This window comes from Callorhinus ursinus, unplaced genomic scaffold (assembly GCF_003265705.2).
Source record: "Callorhinus ursinus isolate GAN/ISIS: 27379988/994484 unplaced genomic scaffold, GSC_fseal_2.0 scaffold5, whole genome shotgun sequence".
In the NCBI taxonomy this organism is placed as follows: Eukaryota; Metazoa; Chordata; class Mammalia; order Carnivora; family Otariidae; genus Callorhinus; species Callorhinus ursinus.
In genome coordinates, this window is record NW_027397067.1 from 28,409,632 (window position 1) to 28,424,990 (window position 15,359).

The 15,359-nt window shown below is 39.4% G+C and overlaps 1 protein-coding gene and 1 long non-coding RNA gene across 3 annotated transcripts in view; one reads left to right on the forward strand and one right to left on the reverse strand.

Annotated features, from left to right (window-relative positions):
• IL7 (interleukin 7) overlaps positions 1-6,869 on the reverse strand; it is a 50,781-nt gene extending 43,912 nt beyond the window's left edge. Inside the window, exons 1-2 of one of the 2 annotated variants that reach the window (XM_073892914.1) lie at positions 5,589-6,869; positions 304-437 (exon numbers count right to left, since the gene is read on the reverse strand). In XM_073892914.1, the coding sequence (XP_073749015.1) occupies positions 304-437; positions 5,589-5,634 (180 nt within the window). In that variant the 5' untranslated portion in view covers positions 5,635-6,869. The remainder of the gene's footprint in view (positions 1-303; positions 438-5,588) is intronic. The other variant, XM_025870754.2, reaches the window with a different exon arrangement.
• A 16-nt stretch (positions 6,870-6,885) lies between these two features.
• LOC141372807 (uncharacterized) overlaps positions 6,886-15,359 on the forward strand; it is a 46,219-nt gene continuing 37,745 nt past the window's right edge. Inside the window, exon 1 of the long non-coding RNA XR_012378238.1 lies at positions 6,886-7,047. This is a non-coding gene — a long non-coding RNA (uncharacterized lncRNA). The remainder of the gene's footprint in view (positions 7,048-15,359) is intronic.

Here is a 15,359-nt window from a genome sequence, read left to right on the forward strand (position 1 = left end):
CTTCTATTACAGTGCTCCTACAGGGACTGTCATCAGGAAGTGAGGAAATGCAGGTAGTTATGCTAAATTATGCTTACAAGAAATGTGGTAGTGAAGGGAACTGAGCGGAAATAGATAGCTGTGGGAATCTGAAGGTCTACTAAAGAATTATTTTAAAAGGATATAATGATGCCAACTACAAAAATAGGTAGTTAGTAGCTCATTAAATTTTGCTCTTTAGTTATTTCACTTTCTTTCAAGGAATACAGATGGATACTTGAATATGAAACTGTTAAAATGTGAGGAAAACAAACAAGCACATACCAAGTCATTGATGCTGATCATCAGAACGTGCTGATACTCTCTGCCGTCTTTACCTTCAATATCACAATCAGATGATGTTACTGGCAACAGAACAAGGATCAGGGGAGGAATTCCAAAGATATACCTAAAAGAAACTAAATCGAACAGTGAGTAAGAATAAGCTGAATGTTGTAGGTCATATTATATCGTTTGTGTCGTTTCAATCGGCCTGACCATTTATTTCTAATAACTTTTTGGAACGCACCTTGGCTTTTGGATAGTGTGGGAAGACCCTAAAATTCAGTATTATGTAACAAGCAAGGTAGGACTGTATTTTAGAGTTTAAATTTCTTTTATTTTTTTACTTAAAAATTACTCTTTGGAAAAGCACTGAACGGGTGTGATGAAAGTAGACTCTCTGCCTTTGAAAAACACTCTAGGGTATAAATTGGTTTATTCAATTTTGATTTATATTGAACATTCCTACAAGAAAAGGCATCTACAGGTAAACAGGTAAACTATAGGTAAAAAAATTTACACATTTTTGAAATTTTATAATTTATGGCATGTATATTTATGTAAACCTTGATGATTGTCCAAGTCCCCAGCCTCTTCCTGGAGGCAGCACTGCACCTTTATTTCCATGGTACTGTGATTATATTCTTTCTTTTTAATGATGGACCTTAAAGGGTTTACCCCTCCCAGAACTGTGACAAAGTTGACATTTACATTTTGACACTCTATCTTTTCAGTATATTCTTTGTTTCTATGTGCCCAGAGACCCACATTTTCTACAAACACAGCTCTGTCTAGCTTCTTGACATGTTAGAAAAACCCATTAAATAAATTCACACCCTGGTAACTAATGATTTATGTCTGTTTTTGATAAGCCTTCCTACTTAGAGGCATTTGTCTAATTGAAAGGAATGAAATTACAAATGGTAATCAGTTCGAGCAGTTACAATGCACTGATGGAGAGCCCGTTATTCCCAGAGACATTAAAATGTGGTTATATAGAGACGTATTTCTTCATAAGTCTGTCAAAACATCTTATTTGTATCTTTCTGCAAACTCTTGAGTTACGCTGACAATATATCTCCTTTTAATTTCCCAAATGAAGTTTAAACTCTACTTGATGAGAGCAAGACGTTCCACACCTGTGTCTTTTTTGATTAGGACTACAAACAATACTCTTTGGAACCCGAGGAACTAATATTGTAACATATGTTAAATACATCATAAAGTTCCCAATAATATTATCAACTATTGTATCATTATCTGTCATATAAAAATCAGTAGCACTCCCCAATAAATGATGAGCTATTTGTTACCCATATTTTTACAAATAGAGAAAGCAGGCTAAACAGCAGGTATGAGAACAAACACAAATCCTACATCTCGTCTCCATACATCACGGACACTTGACGAGGTAAGAGAAACAAAATAAGACATGGAATTGATTCATAGCTCTGCCATTGAGAGTCTATACACATACCAGCAAAATTCACTTAGGAGATTAATGATGATGATGATGAGAGTTATGTTGGAGTACCCATCATGTGCTAAGCACTTTGTTACCTTATACCTATCTATAAAGATCAAAAAAGTCCTACAAATTAATCTTTTGTAAAAACCAGATAGTAGGTGCCAGGTCTGGATTCTAACCTGGGTTTACTGCCTCACCAGGTTTTGATCAGAAATGGTCATAATCTTTTGATAACATGTAATTACTTTAGTCCTCTGAATGAAACCACTTCTATGTAGTATTACATAGCTCTACCTCTCTCCTGTACTATTGCTTTTTCATCCTGAAGATTCTCAAAGAAGAGTCAATTGCTATTTATTTACTAGATTCTGACTTTGTAATTGGATTTGTACAGACTGCATAGATCCAAACTTCGTTTTTTTCTGTCTTCTTACAGGTGTCCAAAAAGGAACACTTTGGAAAGAGTAGATGATAATTTATATAGCATATAACTTGAAATGAGTTTTAAGGGGAATATAATAAAATAAATACTAGAATAAAAAAGAGACCTTTTTTATTCTACATAGATGTTATTTTAAAGGTCCATCTTTTATGTTTTGACAAAAGGAGGTTGTTTTATTTTCTATGAGCACTGCCTGTTGTGTCCTCTTCACCTCAACTTTCAGTAAGTGCTCCCCAAGTTCCTATGGATCCGTTTATTCATTGAATGACATTTACCAGTGCTTTCAATGGTGGCTTGGTAGAAAACTTAGTCTTTTTCATGCATTACAACTAGTTTCTCAATCCTGAAACATAATTTGCCTTGGGGTGCCTGGGTGGCTCAGTCGGTTAAGCATCTGACTCTTGATTTCTGCTCAGGTCATGATCTCAGGGTTGTGCAATTGAGCCCCACCTCAGGCTCTGAGCATGCAGCCTGCTTAAGATTCTCTCTCTCTCTCTCCCCCTCTGCCCCTGCCCCCTCTTGTACATGCATTCTCTAAATAAATAAATAAATAAATGAATGAATAAATAAAATCTTTTTAAAAAATGGAACATAATTTGCTTTGTTTATAAAGACAAAGCCATTGTTGCCATTGTTGTTAAATAGGCTAGCTCCACACGGACTAGGCCAAAAACAAAACACAGAGGGCTGGGGTATAGAGACTTGGGGTTTTTGTCTTGGTGTGACAAGGGGTTGTATGACAATGGGTTGTGTGACTAAGTGAGTGACAGCGTCTTTTAAGTTTCATTTAACTTATCTGTAAAATCAAAACTTTAGACTAGATCCCTTCATGTCCCTTTCAACTTTCAAGACCTTAATTCTAAGAATCTCCCTGGCCATCCCAATAAAGTATTTCTTTAGACTTGAAATCGCCTCATGGACAATACTGAAAACACACCCAGGGCTTCAGACCCACATCTCACATGTTCCCACCTCTCAAATTAACAACTGCAGTTTGGTCTGCAACTGAAGTCTTTTCTCCACACCATCCAGAGAATAAACATATTAATATTGCCTAGTTCGAGCATGCTTTTGACATTGTTGTCACAATAGGAAAAAACTCTACTTTTATTCTGTTTTGTTTCAGGTTATGTGTAGACATTCACCCCTTTCATGACCTTGAACTTTTCTTTAAGTTACACTAAAGACAAACCATAAGGAATAATGCAAGGCAAGCTTGGGCCTGTGGCATTTTGTCTTTAGATTTCCTGAAGGGATTGAAACTGGAGAATTTGTTTTTCAATAGGGAATTTGGTTACACCAGAATGATGGCTGTCTAAAAAAAAAAATTCTTGTTGGTTTTTAATTTAAGCCAAATAATATATTTGATCCTCAGCTGCATAAGTTATGGGGTCAAAGTGAACATAAATAAATTAGTTTCTACAGCCTATCAAATCCAATCTTTCATCCCTCTCTAAGACAAGTAAGTGTTTATTGAATGTCCACTATAAATATTTCATAGACCCATTTTCACTGGGAATTTAAAAAAATACTCAAAAAGACATTCAGGGTGGAATAGAAAACATTATCTGAATTCTGAATATATAATATGACTCGGCTTTAATATGAACAATTGGCACAAGCAAATTGGTGCATAAAGAGAAGAAAAAGTTAATAAACAGAAAACAACCATGAGTTGTATGGAAATTAGCTCGTTAAGATTACAAACATAAATTTGATTATCCTCATATAAATAAATCTAATTTCTGCCACAATCAATATTAACACTGCTCCATAAGCTCTATCCACAAATCCCATGATAAACACTTAAAGACATTTCTGCAGCCATCCTATGATACTGCATGCAATATTTCATTTAATCTCATAACCACTTCAGGAGGTAAGTACTACCAATTATTCACAGTTCTACAGATGGGGAATCTAAGGAACAAAGAAACTTTCCCCCATATATAACATGTATAGTATGAGACAGGTTAAAGAGTTTAGAAACTCAGCTTTTAGCCACTGAGCTGCACTGCTTCCTACAAAAACAAGCGTGTGTGTGCGTGTGTGCGTGTGTGTGTGTGCAGTCAAAAGAATGTACAAAAACCCATCTTTTTCCACATGAACCTCACTAAGGTGCTTCCTGGTCAAGCTCTGAAACAAAAAACAGACACAAAATATTTGCTCTTATGACACCAGGTTATGTGTCAGAGGTAAGACCAGAAAAAACAATCTCGTGTGCATGAATGTGAATATGACATATAAATGGGTCCTATAAAATAGCTTTCTCCATTCTTGTTTAAGATACTGAAACACTGATGTGGTACCATGTGTGATTCTCCTTTGTACCTGTTCAGGCTTTCTCATCTTTCTCAGTTCCCTGTTTTTATTACTATTCCATTTTTGGTCCTCAAATGTGATTAAATTATCTAACCTAGATAGTACACTTGAGAACCACATAGTAGGGCCTCAACTACTTCAACTCCCCAGAGAAGCAGCAAAGGAAAAGTTTAAGGAGTAAAACTACCCTTAAGCTTCTTGTAAAATCTCTTGGAAATGCAAAAGCCACACATTATAATCACTATTATCAGGAGTTTAGAATTCTAATATTTTGTTTGCAAATAGCTTTTGGTAGATGAATAATATAGATACACTTCAGGAAATAAAGCTCCTTGTTAATAATGCACATCCTCACTTTCTTTGTTTTTGTTTTTTAACCTTGCCATTTCAAATCAGAGGTGATGCAGGGATTAAAACCAAGAGCTACAGGAAAGAAATAATTGCGGGAGATCCATGGCATTGGGAGGCAGAGAGGGCTATACCTAATTTCTAATTCTATACAAAACTTCTGGAGGGCACCCATTACAAATCTTTTTCCATAATCGTCTTCCATACCCTCTACCCACCCCAACCCCTTTATGTTGTTACTGATCTGGTACTTCTTGGCTATGCCAAGTCAAGATTCTTTAATACCTATGAGGGAGGAAAAGCTCTTTTGATCTAACGATGTAGCCTGCAAAGCGCACAGGCCAGGCATGAAATGGAAGAGCAATTTGCTCCCTATTCCCGCACCCTCCCCCACCCATCTTTTTTTTTTTTTATTATTATTCGCATGAGGAAGTATTTACTATAAAATATTCTAATTTCCCCCAGAAGATCTTCGCCCCTCACATCTCCTTTTCTCCTTTTTTTCCCCCATCCAGTAAATTTTTTGGCTCTTTCCCTTGGCCGTATGGGAATCCAGCTCGCTCGCCTCAGCTCTGCCCTTGTCCGTAGTCCGCACGAATCAAAATATATTAGATCTCGGCCAAGGTCTAGAATTTAGACTTAAGACTATTTAATACTGCCTCCACCAAGGAGCACCCATATAGGAAAAAACAGAAACCCGAAACTCGCCTTTCTCGGTGCCAGCCCGAGGACTCGGGTTCCCAGCAAAGGGCATGAGGTACAGCCCCAGTCGGAAACTCCCAGCCTCGCTTGAGGGGGTTGAAACGGGGCTTTCCAGAGACCTGTCCCCATAGGGTTTAAAAGCGAGTCCCGTGGGAGCTTCGCTTTCACTTCTCTAGATAGTAGGGAACTACACGAGCTCAGGTAACTCGCCCCAACCCGAACGTCAGTGAGTAATTGGGCGCCGCCAGGAGCACGGGTACGACGGGCAGGGCGCCGGGTTGACAGAGGGCAGCGCTGGCTCGGGAAGACTGACGGCGAGCCATTGGTTACCTCTGAGACCTGGCTGCGGGCTGCCACCGCTGCGCGGCGCGGACGCTGCAGCGCCGCGTGTCGGGACGCAAAGGCGGCGTGGGGGTCGGCTTCTCGCCGTGGGCTAGGCGCAGCAGTCCGGACTGCAAGTGGCGGCTGTGGGCCAGGGTGCCAAAGTGCGGCTGACGCCTGCCCGTGGGAGAGCAAGTGCTCTCAGCAGGTCCAAAGTGCAAGGCTGGGCTGTTCCCGGACGCGCCTGGGCGCGGGGCCCGGCGACGCGTCCTGGAGTCCCCGGGCGTGCCGGGCGCGCGGACTGGTGCGCCTGGGAGAGGAGCGCTTACCATGGAACATGGTCTGCGGGAGGCGGGCGTGGTCATGATGACCGCAACTGCAGCAGGAGCAAGCTCTCACCGCCCATAGTCGCTGCCGGGACTCTTGTCTTCCGCGGAGTTGCCGGGAGTCCGTGCTGGGCAGGGCGGCCTCTGCCGCTGGTTCCTCTCACCCACACCGCGCCTGCTGCTTCATCCATCCCAAGGGGGGCGGCACACACCACGGCCCGGCTCTGCGCTTTGCCTTTTCCATAACTTCCGTAGGATCAGCCGGCAGTGTACTTTCAGTTTCTACTTTGCGCCGGGTCTGCAGGTTTGATCTTTGGGTTCACCACCGGGGTGCCTGCACCGCCCCACCTCTCTTGAGCACCTGCGTCCTCCCCTAGGTCTTCTTGTGCACCTGAACCGGGACCAGAGGAGGGCGCGAATCTCCAAAGCACCACGGGAGGAACGAGCTGGCCTTCTGAATGAGAACAATTCGAGGCAAAAGACTTTCCAAATGACCTCTAACCGTCTTGGCAAAGCTAGGCAACTGGGATCTAAAAGTATTGGTTGCTAATCTGTGGAAGCCACAAACGTGTAGGGCGAAAGCTGGGCAATTGCAAGCCTACGCCACCAAGGAGGCGTCGCAGCTCTTGCCACGGACGTAGTGGACGATGCCAAATCGTCTCGGAAAAAAAAGAAAAAGGAAGTAAGGAAAGATTAAAAGGGTCACGCCCTCCGCCCCTCAACCTCTGTAATAAGTCTCTTTCTGCCCTGTGTTTTGTAGATGCACCTGCCTAGGTGAGACCTCAAAGAACAATAATCCTGTGGGTGCGTCTAATCTGGTAAGTGGTATGTTTGGACCCGAAACACGAATCCCAGATTAGGTGGAGAAAATGGAGACTGACTATAATAGTTGATAACTAAGACTCCCACCTATGTGTTTATCTGAATTGACCAATAGGTCATACTAAGCATTTTTACTGTGTTTTACTGAGGAGTTAATGTTTTTTCTAAGCTTGAATTATTTTAGTATTTCCTGTTTGAATTTGTTTTCTGATATTCTGCAGGAACCCTGCTTAAAAGAAGGTGGATAAAGTAGTAACGGTGATGATGATAACAGCTATCATTTATCTAGCATTTGCTCTGTACTAATACTGTGTTAAGCATTATATATATACACATATATACACTATATATATATATATATATATATATATATATATATCCTCTCATGCAAAGTTTTCTATGAGTAGACACTTTCCTTATAGGCATTTCACAGATGTGGGAACTGAGATGTCCTTAAGTAACTTGCCAGAGTTCACTTAGCTGGTTAGTAACAGAGCTTGGACACAAACCTCCTGTATTCTGGCTCTAGAGTTCATGCTTGCAGCCTCTGTGTTAGCCATCCTTGTGAACAATGTGGAAATTGATGCCAGGAGGGAGACAGGGTCAGGTATCATGTGGGTATGTCTTTGTCCCCCACTGTGGGGGGACCTCAGGAAAGCTTTTTGGGGTTTCTGAGTTCTGAACTGAGACTCAGGCGGGAACTAACCTAGGGATGTGAACATTCCAGATTCAGTTATAGTGTGAACAAAGAAAAGAGGAAAAGAAAGAAGGGAGAAAGAAGAGAATAACAGAGTGAGACAGAGTTGCTCAAGCCTGAAGCTTGGATCTCCATTTCCTCTTTTAGTCTCACTTCTTACATCCTATCCATAGGCAAGTCTTATCAACTCTACTTCTAAAATAAATCCTGAATCCAATCTGTCCACTCTGTAAATTGCACATGGGCAAACCATTAAAACCCTGCTGTCTGGGGGGATCTTCCAGCTTTCACTCTTGCTCAGGACCCCTTCACTCTCCTCATAGCAGCAGGGTATTTGATTTATGCAATGCCATCTTCTGTGACCACCCTCTGGCCACTTGCCACTGTGCACCAAGCCTTCGAGGTCGTCCTGGGTGATCTGGGTGGTACTGCCTTCTCTGAGCCCCTCTGGTACACGACTCACTCCTCTCCTGCTGTGTTCTTCCCTGTGCTCAGCCAAGCCTCTGTCCACTTAGAATAGTATCCAGCACACAGGTATTCAGAAAGTATTGTTGAGTGACAGAATGAGAGAGAACAACTAGATGAGAATGCATGAATGAGAACATGCATGAAGAGAAGACATGTAAAGGCAGGAGGGAAATAGGAGGAAAGAGGAGAAGGAGGAGGGAAGCAAATGAGAACAGGAGACAGGATGGGGTGGGAAAAGCCAAGTATTTCCATTTGACGGGATCCTAGAGTGGGAGGTGGGGAGTGGAAAAACAGGAGTGACTTTTAAAAATGAATTCTATAACTAAACACAGCTAGGTCGGTTATTTATTAGCTTAAAATCCCTGACAGCAGCACTTTGGGGTATGTAATTGCACCCAGCCTGCACTTTTTTTTTTTTTAAATACTTTTCAGGGACAGATAAAAGAGCATCCATCAATAACTTCCTCAAGAGGAACTCCGTCTTCCTTTTTCATGAAATCACCATAAAACACGGCAGAATAAGGGCTTGTGCATAAGTGAACTTTTGGAAATCATGAAAGGAAATTATTCAGAGCTCCAGGAGAGGACATGTAAATTCCACCCTAAACTCTGACCCCAAATGTGAAGAATCACTCTGAAAAAAGTATTCATAAAGCATTTGGAGTTTTTACTGGTATACGAAAAGGGATGCATTCTAACTACATCAAGTTATTATTTTTCTGTGGATGAGAGGATTAATAGCATTTTGAAAGAATTCCAAAATGAAGTCTTAAATTAGTGGTTGATATTTCGATAAGTGAAACATTATTTTTTATAAGACAGATGGACAAGGATCAGGGACACCTGGGTGACTCAGTCAGTTGGGCGTCTGCCTTTGGCTCAGGTCATGATCTCAGGGTCCTGGGTTCGAGTCCCACATCAGGCTCCCTGTTCAGCTGGGGAGTCTGCTTCTCCCTCTGCCTCTCTCCCCTGCTCCTGTTCTCTCTCACTCACACACTCTCTCTCTCACAAATAAATAAATAAAATCTTTTTAAAAGAGGACAGATGGACTAGGATTAAACATTCTATGAATTTTTATATGCTAATGTTTTATGCTTAGAGAAATGGAGTGGTTATTATAATGTTCACTCATAGACTCAATGAATTGTGCAGAAAAGTCAACACAGAAACAAAACAGTACATAGTTTGTGACTTACAACCAATACATATTAGGAGGGGGAAGACATCATCTCAGAATGGTTTATACAGTGTAATAGAAAACATTGAAATAAAATGATATAACTGTCTACTTAAAGGGAGAATTGTTAAAGATTCATCAATGTTTTTTTTAATTTTTTTACAATCTTCCATCAAATTAGTCAATCAGTGGTAAACCTAAAAATATTTTCTTGATTAATTATCTGAACTATTTTTGCCCAACCTGATATGACTATTGTTTATAGTCTGAGACCTGAATGCTAGCTATCTTTTGTCTATGGATATTTTTTGAGGTTCCTATGGCTTAATTTTCCAGGCATAATACTCAACATATTTCAAACACAGACAGACATACCACATACACATAAAGCCTCCACGTGTTCTATGTAGTCACACAGGGGCCTGTGCGTGGAAGGGCTCCTTGCTTGGTTTAATACTCTGCAATCACTGTCTTGGAATTCTTAATTATTTTTGGACAAGGGGACTTTCATTTTCACTTTGCACTGGGCCCTGCAAATTCTATAAATGATCATGCACACACATACATGCATATCTTCAAGGTGGTTTCAGTCTGGTGGGGAAAACATACGTTAAATGTGTGACTTTAAAGATAAAGAATATTATGAAAAGGAAAGGATGAGATGTATTTCAAACAAGGGTTTAAGGCAATCTAGACCCATTTTAAAAATTAGTGAAACTAGGATCCAAAAAAGGTGAATATACCTGTCTAGTGGAAAAAAACAGCTATAAGTGGATAACTTATAATTCTAAATCATATCTGTTTGATTTTCAAGCCTGAGCTTGAAAATGGATTTTAAATTTTATCAAATGACTGCTGAGAACCTATTTACAAGGTCATGTTTTTTTCTTATTGTATTTTTAAAGAAACTATAAATTTACCATAATGCTAAATTCAAGTTGCTAATATTTAACAGATTTTGCCATTTTATTTGTAATGGGTATAGGTCTGTGCTTTATATTATATTTAACTAGGCTTGGGCTATTTTGTCAGATTTTCTTAGTTTCATAAAGGGATTTGGACATTCTATTGTTTTCTAAAACTGTATTTAATCATTATATGAACTATCTGTTTCTGGATGATTGACTAGAGTTTAACAATAAAACATACTTAATTTCATGGGATGCAGCCAAAGGATAGGATGAGACTGTCAGTTTGAAGCACTAGAAGAGTCAAAAGAAAAAATTTTCTTGTAAGGCTGAATCCGAATATTAGGAACTCTGCCAAAAATGTGTATGGAGCCATGAAAATGAATGAAATCATCCAACTTAGAAGAGACGAGAGAGAGAGAGAGAGCTAATGCCAGGAGGGACCATGAGACACAAACATTAGGGGTAGTTGGAGAAATGGGTGCCCACCAACAAACTGACAAATAGTGGACAGCAGAGTAGGAGAGGCAGAAGTCAGTGTCCCAGGATAGAATTCCAAAATAGGTTAAGTAGTCAGAACCTCCAAATGTCACAAAAAGATCGAACAAAAGGAAGATCGAAACATGTGTCCACTGATGTGGCAGAGTAGAGATTGTCTGTGGTCCACATGACAGCAATTTGAGAAGAGCAGTATAGATGGAGACAATATTCCAGTTTGTGGAACGCAAGGGAAGATGCAAAGAGAGGAGACAACCTTTAAAAGATCTGTGGTAAAGATAAAAGAAATAGGGTAATGGCTTGAAAGGCATGTAAAGCATAATGGAGGTTTCCATTTTCATGAATGAGAGGTACTAGAGCATATGTATATATTAATTGGTAGAATTAGGTTCTCTGGAAGAAGTAGGAAAGGTTATGCTCTATCTCAGGGTCCTGAGATCATTACCTGAGCCAAAACCGAGAGTTGGTTGCTTAACTCACTGAGCCATGCAGGCCCCCAATTTGACTTCTTTTTCTAATATGGAAGGCTGTGTGTCCTATTTAAATCCTTTTATCGTTAAATTAGAAAATTAGTTCAATCTGCTTCTCCTTCAGGCAAGCCAGGTGTTCCAGCACATTTATCATTGCGTTGGACTGTGATTGGACTCTCGGAACATCCATTAACTTGTATATGACATGGAATGATTAAGTGTATTGCAGTAGTAATTAAGTCCATAAACAGTAATCTAAGAAGAGCTTGTACTTCCCTGAGTTCTCAGGGTATCAGTCATTGCTCTATGCCAATAGTGTGTTGATTAACTGGCATCCCAAAAGCCTGGAACTACATTAACATGCTTGCCTAAAATTTTACTATATTAGCTGGTAGTGACATTAGCTGGTAGGACACCTCCATGAGAAGAGTACAAAAATGGAAGTTTTCGAGAGATCATAACACTGAGCTCTTGAGTTTGGTTTATCAGAAAATGATTTCTTCAAACAATGGAGCAGAGTGTCTTGGGTTTCTTGAGTAATATGCTCTATGATATGGTGGTGATATGCTTTGATTTCCTTATTTCTTTTACTATGTTAGCAATTCTCCCTAATGTTTAATGAACAAATGTTCTAATTTCTTCCTCATTAGGTTATTTTTCTGACCAACGCTTTTTTTCCTAAATTGTTTTTACCAGTGAAATGTAATATTTTCTATTTCTTATTATTTCCTTCTTTTCATAATGATATTCTGTGTCATTTTCATTCCGAGACTTTTAAACTTTTATTCAGATTAGAAAAGTGAGGATTCTTTGCTTCTAATTCCAAACTAACCCGTATTAGAACCTTTTTTAAAATTTTAAAGTAAACTTTATGAAATTTGGGCTGTTTACCAAATACAAATATATCCTCATGTATTAAACTATTTGAACTTACCTTTAAGCTTTTAGGTATATATTTTTTCATTTTATGTACATGATCCAAGTGGCCTATGATGAGACCTACGATAAAACCAAAAAACAAGATAAAAACAAATATTGTGTGTACTGGTACATTGATCATTTAAGAATGGTCCTCTGAGACTAGAGGTTTTTGCAAGCATTGTTCAATAGCCAGGTATAAATCAGTGACTTTAAAGTAAGACCCCCAAAGAATCAAAACAAAATTGAGGACTCTCAAGAGCCACAAGCCACTATCAGAAGGTGAAAAAAGATTAAAGGTCTAGTGGAAAAAACACTAGTATCATATGATTTCACTGATCTGAGGAATTCTTAATCTCAGGAAACAAACTGAGGGTTACTGGACTGGTCGGGGTGGGAGGGATGGTGTGGCTGGGTGATAGACATTGGGGAGGGTGTGTGCTATGGTGAGCGCTAACGAAGGGGGGGAAATTGGAGAGGGAGATAAACCATGAGAGACTATAGACTCTGAGAAACAAACAGGGTTTTAGAGGGGAGGGGGGTGAGGGGATGCGTTAGCCCAGTGATGGGTATTAAGGAGGGCCTGTATTGCATGGAGCACTGGGTGTTATATGCAAACATTGAATCATGGAACACTACATAAAAATTAATTAATTAATTAAAAATTAAATAAATATCCATTTTTTACATGCATTATCTCCACTTATTTGAGTCTTCCCCCCCTTACTTTATTTTGTTATCTGCATCTCTTGCTAAAGCAGAGAAGATTCTTCTTATCTCTTAGAAATGGGTGGTTGCTATAAATTTGGCTACCGATGCCGAGGTGGAAGGGAATGGTTTGGAGATCTGCTCTTCAGCATACAGACGTCTCCTTAACCCCTTTCTATCTTGTCTTCCCCATTATCCCTCCTTCTACTTTGCTTGCCATTACGAAGTTCAGTCTCTCAGATTTTTTTTTCTCCAGGAAGTAATCTTCAGACTCCTAGGAGGGGCTGGGGAGGTGAATGGGAACAGCAGTAGCTTGTCTTTGTGTGGTAGGATTGTGGGGCTAGAATCACACTAAGCTCCATAGACACTTGTTTCCAAAGCCTCATTGTTAGCCACACCCTTTACTCCTGCCTTCCATGGAATCTGACCAAAGGCTTTCTGTTGAGAAGAATCCATTCTCTTCTAAATTATAACACTTCTGCAAGTGTATGTGTGTGTGTATATGTGTGTGTGTGGCTTTCCTCATTCTGCTAACCTCTTGTTCTCATTGTCTTTGTGAAATTTTAGTTTTTTATTCCTTTAAACTTTAGGATGTTTCTAGACATAAAAGAGATAAATGCATATTTCAAGCTGTCAAGGCAGGTAAAATTAAGATTATAAATGCTTTAAGGGCTCCCATCTATTGTCATGTTTTCTATAGCCACTTTTATGCTCATTTTCAGATCTGTATTTCTAATCCAGATCCCATTTCTTTACTGCTACTACTACAAATAATAATAAAAGCAAACATTTAAATAATACTTATTAAATTGCAACCGTTGTTCTAAGTACTTGACAAACTCATTTAAGCCTCAACCCTATGAGATAGTGTATCAGTTATCTATTGCCACAATAGCTGTGTAACAAACCACTCTAAAACTTAAAAATGTAAAACAACAGTCATTTATTATTTTTCACAAGTCATTTTCTGCTGATCTGGGCTAAGCCCAAAAGACGTTGGCCTGGCTCACTCACCTTTTAACAACTGCTTAGTTGGATTGAGTTGTGGGTCTAGGATGGTCTCAGATAAAACAACTTGGTCCTTTTCTTTGTGGTCTCTGATTTTTCCAAAAGACTAGCTTAGGATTATTCTCATGGCCACAGCAAGATTCCAAGACAGAAAGAGTGGAAGTCTTGAAAACTCAGCTCAGACCGCACACTATCATGTCCTACATATTCTGTTGGATAAAGCAAGTCAAAACGCTAATCCAAGTTCAAGAGATGGGGAATAGATTCTACTTCTTTATAAAAAGAGCTACAAAGTCAAATAACAAATGTCTGGATCCAGTAAAGAACTGGAGCCATTTTTGCAACTTTTTGCCACCGATGGGTATTATTATCTTCATTTTAGAAGAAACAGATATGGAGAGCTAAGTAAGTGGCTGGAGGTCATGGAGTAATTAGATGGTGGCACTAGTATTTGAATTCTTGCAGTCTGGCTTCAGTCTGTGCTCCTAACTCCTGCAATCTACTCTCTCAAGTAGGGTATTAAATCAGTTGGTGGAATGATAGAGGGGAAAAGGCAAACAATATCAAAGGGGCTTTGGAATAACTCTATAAAGAATGAACAAGCCATTTAGAAGAAAAATAAAGGTTACTGTAAGAAGATAACACTAAGAGCCCCTCTTTCTTTGTAAAATCAAAAAAAGGTTTGCATGTACTCTGAGGGTTTTGGAAAGAGAGAAGGCATGCCGTTGAAGGTACATGGCTTACCTGGGGCTGCAGCTTGTTAGAACCCATCTCATTACAGTAACTGGAAGGATGGCACAGCATCCAAAAAAAAAAAAGTCACACAGAAGGATAAGATCTCGGTGGTATGAACAGTTGGGGAAAGGGTTTTGCAACTTCTTGTGCAAGCTGCAATATAAACCTTAAATCTTGTAGTTTGGTTGATTAAGTTAGTGTAGAATGCTCAGTTTTTGTATGAAATTGGTAAGGAAATGTGATCCCCCTTCCCGAGGTAACATATTAGATGTACCCAAATGTGTTATGTTGTACTCTTAATTTTTAACTTATATTTGTATTACTCCCTACAATAATGTCTTCCTTGATCTCTCAGTCCCCAGTTTTTCCACCTCCATTTTTTTCTGTAGCAGCCAAAGCAAGTTTTCAAAATGCACATTTGATCATAGCACTATTCTGCTTAAAAATTATCTGTAATGCCCATTATCTTCTGAGTGAAGCCTAAATTCTTTAAGGACATTTATCAGGTGGCCCCTGTTTGCCTCCCAACCTATTTCTTACCTTCCTTTCTCTCCCAGCTAAATACCTTAAAACCCATCTCATGGCAGAATTGCAAATGTGTCATACAGTTTCATGTCTCTTTCCCTTTGCTTATTTTGCTCTTTTGACAAGAAATATCTTGATGAACATGGGTTTTTCTTTCTTTCTTTCTTTCTTTCTTTCTTTCTTTCTTTCTTTCTTT